The sequence below is a fragment of the Cynoglossus semilaevis genome, chromosome 8 (assembly GCF_000523025.1).
Source record: "Cynoglossus semilaevis isolate Cse_v1.0 chromosome 8, Cse_v1.0, whole genome shotgun sequence".
Classification (NCBI taxonomy): Eukaryota; Metazoa; Chordata; class Actinopteri; order Pleuronectiformes; family Cynoglossidae; genus Cynoglossus; species Cynoglossus semilaevis.
The window spans coordinates 25,844,293-25,853,440 of NC_024314.1; the positions used below are offsets into that span (position 1 = coordinate 25,844,293).

At 46.9% G+C, this 9,148-nt stretch overlaps 1 protein-coding gene across 1 annotated transcript in view; it reads left to right on the forward strand.

Moving 5' to 3' along the window:
- kdm5a (lysine demethylase 5A) overlaps positions 1-8,602 on the forward strand; it is a 15,748-nt gene extending 7,146 nt beyond the window's left edge. Inside the window, exons 14-28 of the mRNA XM_008315890.3 lie at positions 1,169-1,363; positions 1,469-1,650; positions 2,088-2,212; positions 2,308-2,458; positions 2,579-2,699; positions 2,843-3,019; positions 3,100-3,278; positions 3,362-3,680; positions 4,070-4,630; positions 4,720-4,878; positions 5,034-5,162; positions 5,245-5,392; positions 5,490-5,710; positions 5,797-6,270; positions 7,759-8,602. Coding sequence (XP_008314112.1) covers positions 1,169-1,363; positions 1,469-1,650; positions 2,088-2,212; positions 2,308-2,458; positions 2,579-2,699; positions 2,843-3,019; positions 3,100-3,278; positions 3,362-3,680; positions 4,070-4,630; positions 4,720-4,878; positions 5,034-5,162; positions 5,245-5,392; positions 5,490-5,710; positions 5,797-6,270; positions 7,759-8,091 — 3,474 coding nt within the window. The 3' untranslated portion in view covers positions 8,092-8,602. The remainder of the gene's footprint in view (positions 1-1,168; positions 1,364-1,468; positions 1,651-2,087; positions 2,213-2,307; positions 2,459-2,578; positions 2,700-2,842; positions 3,020-3,099; positions 3,279-3,361; positions 3,681-4,069; positions 4,631-4,719; positions 4,879-5,033; positions 5,163-5,244; positions 5,393-5,489; positions 5,711-5,796; positions 6,271-7,758) is intronic.
- The last annotated feature ends 546 nt before the right edge of the window (positions 8,603-9,148 follow it).

The following is a 9,148-nucleotide window of genomic DNA, read 5'->3' on the forward strand; positions in this document are numbered from 1 at the left end:
CTACATGAGTTCCTCTTTGTACCTCCAGATGGTGCCAACAGAACTGGTGGAGAAGGAGTTCTGGCGCCTGGTCAGCAGCATTGAGGAGGACGTCATTGTAGAATACGGGGCTGACATTAGCTCCAAAGATGTGGGCAGTGGATTTCCTATCAGGGATGGGAAGAGGAGGCTGCTGGGAGATGAGGAGGTAACCTGTCCTGGGGTCTTCTCTTTTATTTACATGTCACAATAACCCCAGTGTGAACAGATAGATATATATATAGAGAGAGAATGACAGAAACAAACCACTTGGTATATTTTATAAAAAATAAAACCCCTAATTTTTCTCAATTCAACTCCATCTTCGTCTTCCGTTAGGAATATGCGAACTCAGGCTGGAACCTGAACAACATGCCGGTTCTGGAGCAGTCGGTGCTTGCCCACATCAACGTGGACATCTCAGGCATGAAGGTCCCCTGGCTGTATGTGGGCATGTGTTTCTCCTCTTTCTGCTGGCACATCGAGGACCACTGGAGTTACTCCATCAACTTCCTGCACTGGTGAGACTTTTTTATCTCACTTGAATGTAAAAAACAAAACAAAAAAGAGCAGATCAACTTCCTGCACTGGTGAGACTTTTATCTCACGCTTGAATGTTAAAAAAAAAAGAGCAAGAAAGAGTCACTAATCCAAGCCAAAATACTGCTTGTCTTTCCTCTTCAGGGGTGAGCCAAAAACATGGTATGGTGTGCCAGCTTCTGCAGCAGAGCAGCTGGAGGCTGTGATGAAGAAATTGGCTCCGGAACTTTTTGACTCACAGCCGGACCTCCTCCACCAGCTGGTCACCATCATGAATCCGAACGTCCTGATGGAGCATGGTGTCCCTGTATGTGTCACGTCCTCAGATGTGAGCCAGTGAGATAACTGCGTGTGACATGTCTGACATGTTTGTTGATGTTTGCTGCCTTCAGGTGTACAGGACCAATCAGTGTGCAGGAGAGTTTGTGGTGACCTTCCCTCGGGCCTATCACAGCGGATTCAACCAGGGCTATAACTTTGCGGAGGCTGTGAACTTCTGCACTGCTGACTGGGTAAAAGCAATAAAGAAAACAAATTACATTTTAGAAATTTTTTTTTTTTACTTTTCAACATGATCATTTCTTCTTCTTTTTTTTCCCATGTTCCTCAGCTGCCGATGGGTCGTCAGTGTGTGGCGCACTACAGGCGTCTCCACCGCTACTGTGTTTTCTCACACGAGGAGCTGCTGTGCAAAATGGCTGCCGATCCGGAGAGCCTGGACGTGGAACTGGCTGCTGCTGTTTTCAAAGAGATGGGACACATGATGGATGAGGAGACAAAGCTGAGACAAGTTGTCCAAGAAATGGCAAGAAGGATCATAGTTCAAACGTTTGATACAATTGAAATAATTTATTTTCAAACCAGAGCTGGTGCTGAAGTTTTATATTTAAAATTGTCCTTACACCTACAGGGGGTGCTGTCATCAGAACAAGAGGTCTTTGAGCTGATGCCTGACGACGAGCGCCAGTGCTACAAGTGTAAAACCACCTGCTTCCTGTCCGCACTCACCTGTTCCTGCAGCCCCGAACGTCTGGTTTGTCTTCACCACGCAGCCGACCTCTGCGACTGTCCACTCGGCAACAAGTGTCTCAGGTAGGAGATCCCGCATTCAGACCAGATACTTTTTCAGTTAAATCCTGAAGGAAAAGAATGTTGCTGGAAAATTTCAAGAGAAAAACATATCAGTCAAATATTTATTTTTTTCTGTTTTTAATCAGACCTTTTAGAAAAGACTTGATTTTTAAAATCCTGACTCACTATACAATATAATTATTATTGTTGTCATTTACTCAGGAAATAACTCAAATCCTTGTAAACCCAGTAGCTCATGTTACATCACACTTGTAATAGTATTCTGAGCATATCAGGAAAAAAAGGACATTAATGAAACACGTTTTCTCTCAGTTTCTTGACTTCAAACTGTCTGTTTATCTTTGGTAAAACCACTGAATCTATCCAGCTGACTAGAGAAAACAGATTGAACAAGATGAACGGATTAATGTTTTGTGTTTTTGCGCAACATCTTGCAGGTATCGCTACGATCTGGAGGAGTTTCCTTCAATGCTTTATGGGGTCAAGACGAGAGCCCAGTCGTACGATGCGTGGATAAAGAGGGTCACGGAGGCTTTGGCTGCAGACCAGAAAAATAAGAAAGGTTTATATATAGTTTATTACAATCACAAAACATAAACCTGTTAAAATGATGTCTTTGTTGTATTCCATCAGGCTCTGACATTAGTTTTGTTTCAGACCTCATCGAACTCAAGGTTTTGCTGGAGGATGCAGAGGACAGGAAGTATCCAGAGAACAGTCTCTTCAGACGTCTGCGGGAGATGGTCAAAGAGGCAGAGACGTGCTCCTCCGTGGCACAGCTTCTTCTCAGCCGAAAGCAGAGGCATAGGTCAGTGTTCAACCACGCGCAAACCATAAAAATATATTTCAACCCCAATAAATGTTCTATTTCACAGAAACAGACATAAAAAAATCACTGCTGTTTTTCTGTTGGTGTGAATACGTGCAGCAGCAGACTGCGTCTCGACAACAACCGCAACCGCACCAAACTGACAGTGGATGAACTCAAGGCTTTCGTGGAGCAGCTCTACAGGCTGCCGTGCATCATCAGCCAGGCTCGACAGGTCAAGGTTAGTCCTGTCTTCACGCTCTGGCTTTTCCTAGACAGAAATGAGGACTTGTTATATTTTTTTTGTCCTGGAAAGAACCTCCTTATTCTTCTCCTCCGACTAAAATGAATGAATCTTTCTGACAACAATCTCCACATCTGTAGGAGCTGCTGGAAACCGTGGAGGACTTCCACGAGCGAGCCCAGACAGCACTGTCGGACGAGATGCCGGATTCATCCAAGTTGCAGGCACTCCTGGACCTGGGCGGTGGCCTGGACGTTGAGCTGCCGGAGCTTCCCAGGCTCAAACAGGAGCTCCAGCAGGCGCGTTGGCTGGACGAGGTAGGTCCAAGTCCTTCACCTGGTCCTTTTTAATTGAGCCGTTGTCAATTGTGGCGTCGCTCCTTTTCCTGCTTTCTTAGGTGCGCCTCACCCTGTCCGAGCCCCACAGGGTGACTTTAGAGTTGATGAAGAGACTGATAGACTCCGGGGTGGGTCTGGCTCCTCACCACGCTGTGGAGAAAGCCATGGCTGAACTGCAGGAGATCCTGACGGTCTCTGAGAGGTGGGAGGATAAGGCTCGTGCCTGCTTACAGGCGAGGTAAGGCTTCCGAAAATCACGGAAGCATCATCAGGATTATCAAGGACAATCAGATCGTCACCTCTCTGTCCTCTCACACACAGGCCTCGTCATAGTATGGTGACCCTGGAGAGCATAGTGCTTGAAGCTAGGAACATCCCAGCATATCTGCCAAATATTTTGGCCCTCAGAGAAGCTCTACACAAGGCCAAGGAGTGGACCTCTAAGGTGGATGCCATCCAAAGTGGCAACAGCTTCGCTTACTTGGAGCAGCTGGAGAACCTGTTGGCCAGAGGGCGCTCCATCCCTGTCCGGCTCGATCGACTCGCTCAGGTAGAGTCTCAGGTGGCTTCGGCTCGAGCCTGGAGAGAGAGGACTGGGCGGACTTTCCTGAAGAAGAACTCCACGTATACACTACTCCAGGTAGTTTTTGGCGATACAATACGTATGATAATACAGGGGAAATAATATGATATATTGCAATATACTGCAATACTATAGGCACAACGATATACAGTGTATACAGTATATATTTGTTTAAAAAGTGTCATCATAGTGACACAATGCTGTTCCATCTGAACATCAGGTTACTAACATTGGAACAGAGGGATCTACATTTGGAATCACTAGAGAAGAAAGAAAAATAAAATGAAGAAACACCAGCAATATTTGACTGTTAATTGTTAATAGAAAATGGACACAGTGCTGTAGAATATCGATACGGTATCGTGAAATTAAATATCGCAATATCTCAATGTATTGATATCGTCTTACTCTACTAATTGATGGTGTCACACCATTTTGTCTCCAAGGTCCTCAGTCCTCGTGTGGACATCGGCGTGTACGGCAACAGCAAAAGCAAACGGAAGCGAGTCAGGGAACTCATGGAGAAGGAGAGAGGAGGCTTCGACCCTGACACCCTCAGTGACCTGGAGGAAGGCCTGGAGGAGGTGCGGGAGCCTTCCATCGTCGTCGCAGCCTTTAAAGCCAAAGAGCAGAAAGAAGTGGACGCCATCCACTCGCTCCGAGCCGCCAACCTGGCCAAGATGGCCATGGCCGACCGCATTGAGGAAGTGAAGTTCTGCCTCTGTCGCAAGACCGCCAGCGGCTTCATGCTGCAGTGCGAGCTCTGTAAGGACTGGTTCCACGGAGCCTGTGTGCCGCTGCCTAAAACTGGAACGCAGAAGAAAGTGGGCGTGAGCTGGCAGAGCAACAGTAAAGACTCAAAGTTCCTGTGTCCCCTGTGTCAGCGATCGCGGCGGCCCAGATTAGAAACCATTCTCTCGCTGCTGGTGTCGCTGCAGAAGCTGCCGGTGCGTCTGCCGGAGGGAGAGGCTCTCCAGTGTTTGACGGAGAGGGCGATGAGTTGGCAGGTCAGCACACAAACGACCTCACTACGCTGTTTGTAAACAATTTACGTCACTCACACCTCCTCCTAACAGTGGGTTCACTCTCCCTACAGGACCGAGCACGTCAATCTCTGGCCACGGAGGAGTTATCGTCGGCCTTGGCAAAGCTCTCTGTGCTGAGTCAGCGCATGGTGGAGCAAGCTGCGAGGGAGAAAACGGAGAAAATCATCAACGCTGAGCTTCAGAAAGCTGCTGCAAACCCCGACCTGCAGGTAACAGGAGAGGTTTTAATGTTGGTGTTTGGGTGGAAACGAGAACACAGGCGGAGGTATTCCCACTGCTGCTGCAGGTTTGGGATGTCAATATAAACTTTGCCAGAAGAGGGCATCAAGGAGTTGCAGTTGTCATGGTGTTTTCTTCTCACCAGGGCCACATCCAGACTTTTCAGCAGTCGGGTTTCAGCAGAGCCACGTCACCGCGCCAGTCGTTGGACTACGATGACGAGGAGACGGACTCGGACGAGGACATCAGGGAGACCTATGGTTACGATATGAAGGCAAGTCAGGCAGAGTGGAGACTGTGATTACATTCTTCATCATCCAGGTCTTCACTTTTTGTGTGCGCCTGTTTGGTTGTAGGACCCAGGGGAGGTGAAGCCCTATCTGTTTTGCGATGAGGAGATTCCAGTCAAGTCCGAGGAGGTGGTCAGTCACATGTGGCCCGCTGCCACGCCTTCATTCTGCGCGGAGCATGCGTACTCCTCCGCCTCTAAGTCCTGCGTGCAAAGTAATGCAAATGTTTATGTATTACCTATAAATACAGGTCAGATTGTCTGTTTATTATGTGTTTAAAGTAAAATCTTTGATCAAATCGTATATTCCAGACATCACCACGCCCAGAAAGCAACCCAGAAAAACCCCTCTGGTCCCTCGTAGCCTGGAGCCACCTGTGCTTGAGCTCTCCCAGCAGGCCAAGGCCCAGCTGGAGGAGCTGATGATGCTGGGAGACTTGCTGGAGGTGTCCCTGGATGAGACCCAGCACATCTGGAGGATCCTGCAGGCCACGCACCCTCCCTCTGAGGAGCGATTCCTGCAGGTCATGGAGGTATGGAGGTCTTTCTTCAGACAAACCTCAGGACAATCATGGCAGTCCATAATTCCTGACTTCATTTTGGTCTTGTTTTTTTTCAGCCTGATGATTCTCTGATGGAGAAGCCGCTGAAAATCAAGCTGAAAGATTCAGAAAAGAAAAGGAAACGGAAGCTGGAGAGAGCTGAGCACCACCACATGATGATGGCGGCAGCGGCAGCTGTAGGTGGCGCCTCACTGGGAGAAATCAGACCGGTCAAATCAAAGGAGTTAAAAAGGGTCGGCCTGGAGCTGAGCCTGGGTGGCAAACCCAAAAAGAAGAAACTCAAACTCAACCTGGAGAAGAACCGGGAGATGAAGCAGCTCGCCAAAAGGTTAGCCAAGGAGGAGAAGGAGAGGAAGAGGAAAGAGAAAGCTGCCGCCAAGGCGGAGGCCATCAGAGAGGGACTGGAGAAGAGGAAGGAGAAGAAGATTCTTGACATTCCCTCCAAGTACGACTGGTCTGGAGCCGAGGATTCCAACGATGAGAACGCCGTGTGTGCTGCCAAAAACTGCCAGAGACCCTGTAAAGATAAGGTGAGAACTCCACCCCGTGCCAACCATTTTAGGGCAAATAGACGTGTGTATGTGGCAGGGAAAAAGACTCGAGGAATGAATCATATGTGATCAATAGAAACAGCTTTGAAATAATCATCAAAAACAATGCTGTAGACATACACATGTAAAAATACATGAACGTTTATTACTTTGAGTGAAGAATGGAGCAGGCTCTGTAATGGATCAGGGCTGCATTTTAATAGTGTCAGAGTCAAGTTAGTTACCATAACAACTTGTAAAAAGTATTGTACAGTATTGTAAAGCATGTTTGGGATTTGTCCATTTTCTGATTGGGTTAGGATTATAGTCATGTTTAAAGGGACTTCGAAGATCAATGAGGAGTAAAATAGTTTATGGCATATTGCTATAGTCCCACTGGCCTCCATTAACCTTGGACTTCTTATCATTTAGTCTGGGATCAACTGGACACAAAGTAGGTCAAGAAAAAAAACCCTAATTTTCTAACCAGTTTTTTTACCACGAAAATACCAGGAAAAAAATTGATCGTCTTCTATCCATTCACACAGACCCTCAGTCTGGAGTCCTGTCTCATTTCTCAGTACTGTTCAAGGACCGGAGCACTCTGCCAGGTGGAAAACTCTGGCAGGTGGTAAATACCGGTTGGTGCTTTGATCCCAGTTAGTTAACAAACTCTTTGAATGTGTAAAAACATATTGTGGATGACGGTGTGTTTTTTTCCTTCAGTTGTCAAAGAGTTAATAACAAACGCTGTTTGAAATGAACATCGCAGAACGTTATTGAATATCAGCGGCTGATACCAGCACTGGAACACCTTAAAGAGAGTTACACATGACTTATTAACCGGACGCTCTGGATACTGGTCATCTCTCGGACAGAATATGAAACTCTGCTGACTTATTAACCGGACGCTCTGGATACCGGTCATCTCTCGGACAGTTAACCAGTGGCTAGACTGAAGCCCTCGTCCTTCTACAGGCTGGCCAATCAGAGCGCAGGAAGCAGTAGGCTTGTAGGGCTGTAGTTGAGTGGGAGGGTCGGGGTGGGGAGTGGCGTTCTGAGTGCAGATGAGGTGTGATTGACGGTCACGTGTATTTAAACGTCTGTTTGTTGTCTGCCCTGTATTCCAGTAAATGACATACATCTCATAATAACTAACCCGACGACTCTAACCCCGGTTGTTAAAAATTATACATTTATGGTGTTTTCACAATTTCCTGGTTTTGCATAACACAAACCACCGTCACATGTCGGGTGTCAACACTCATTTCACCGTCTGATAAATATTTCTGCAGCAAGCAAAATCCTTGAAAAAGACTTCAGATTCAGAATGTGACGGTGAGATTTTAATCTTCAGTTTAGCTCCGAGACGTCAGATTACGATGTTCAATATTGTATTGTGTAACGAACAAACTTTTCCTGACAATGACAAAACGCAAGAGTTAAACGTAAAAAATTAAAAATTTTGATTTCCGCACATCTGCCCAGGTGGACTGGGTCCAATGCGACGGTGGCTGCGACGAGTGGTTTCACCAGGTGTGCGTGGGAGTCTCCTGCGAGATGGCCGAGAACGAGGACTACATCTGCGTGGACTGCTCCCGGAAGGCGTCCGGCGCCGGCGAGATGTGCGGCAGAGCGTCCGTCGTGGAGGTGGTGGACGGCGACAATGTGGTCGTACTGTCTACGTCCATGTCTGGCGGCAGCATACAGAGCCTAGCGCCCTCCGCCGCAGCGGCGTGGTCCATCACGTCCTCCGTTTCTCGTCTGAATCCGCCCACCTCACACCAACAGCTGCAACAGGAGCCGCAGCAGGGCAGTTAGCAGCGAAGCAGCGGGCCAGGACTCGGGCTAGAATTCTGTACCTCATAAAAACAGTGACTACGACGTAGTGAACGGCCTTGTGGGAAAAACAAACGGCCTCAGCCTCACAGTGCCCAGAGTGGAGAATAAACTCTGCAGAATGTTGGTCCACACACACAACATGGCCGTCCCGCAAACTCTTCTAGGTCTAGAACTGTCCACCAGCTACTTGCCTTTGTCCTCATCCTCAATAACTATTCACACACACACTCACACACACCTCTCTGTTGTATTCAGTCCAGACAAAAACAAACCAACGTGTGGCTGTGGTCTCTCTGAACGTCTAGAAGCCGCTCCTCTTCTCTCCTTCCCGACACATCCACGATCAGACTAGGAAATCAAGGCTGTGTCAGTGTGTAGTGGACGTATTTATAATGTACATAGGCTTTTACGCAGTAAATCAAATGAATTATGGCCTTCTTTAGTTTTGTTTTTGTTTTCTCACCTTTAATAAACTATTCCTAGTCAAACATTTGATGATAAACGTCTTTCATTGGGGTTTTCATAGTAATATATATTTATTTTCTAAATCTGAGCAGTGGGAAAATAATCTGGAACCCAGAAGGAACTGAATGCTTCGCCAAGTGAGAACTGTTTCGATGAAAAGTTGACGAAGATATGGTGAAACCAAGAAGTGGTCAGAAATAGTCATAAAAGGTTTTTATTCAATCTGTGGCTCAGTTTTCCACAGTTCTACAACCGTCTTTGTTTCCTTTTGTCATGAAGGCAGATGGTACAGGTCAGTGGTACAGTTTAGCCCAGGCATGGGCAAACTAAGGCCCGGGGGCCAGATGTGGCCCATTCAACTTTTTAATCTGCCAAACTTGTCTAAATTATATAACTTTATTGTGATTATATTTCTGCCTTTTCCCTGCAATGCCCACATTTTCCCTATAGATGGCGTAGAGAAGTGTTAGCATTTTAGCCTTTATGCATGACTTTTACATGTCATTTATCTTAGTTCACACGACTGCTCTTATCGATCTTCTCCTGACCTTGGCCTCACTGTTCAATTTTA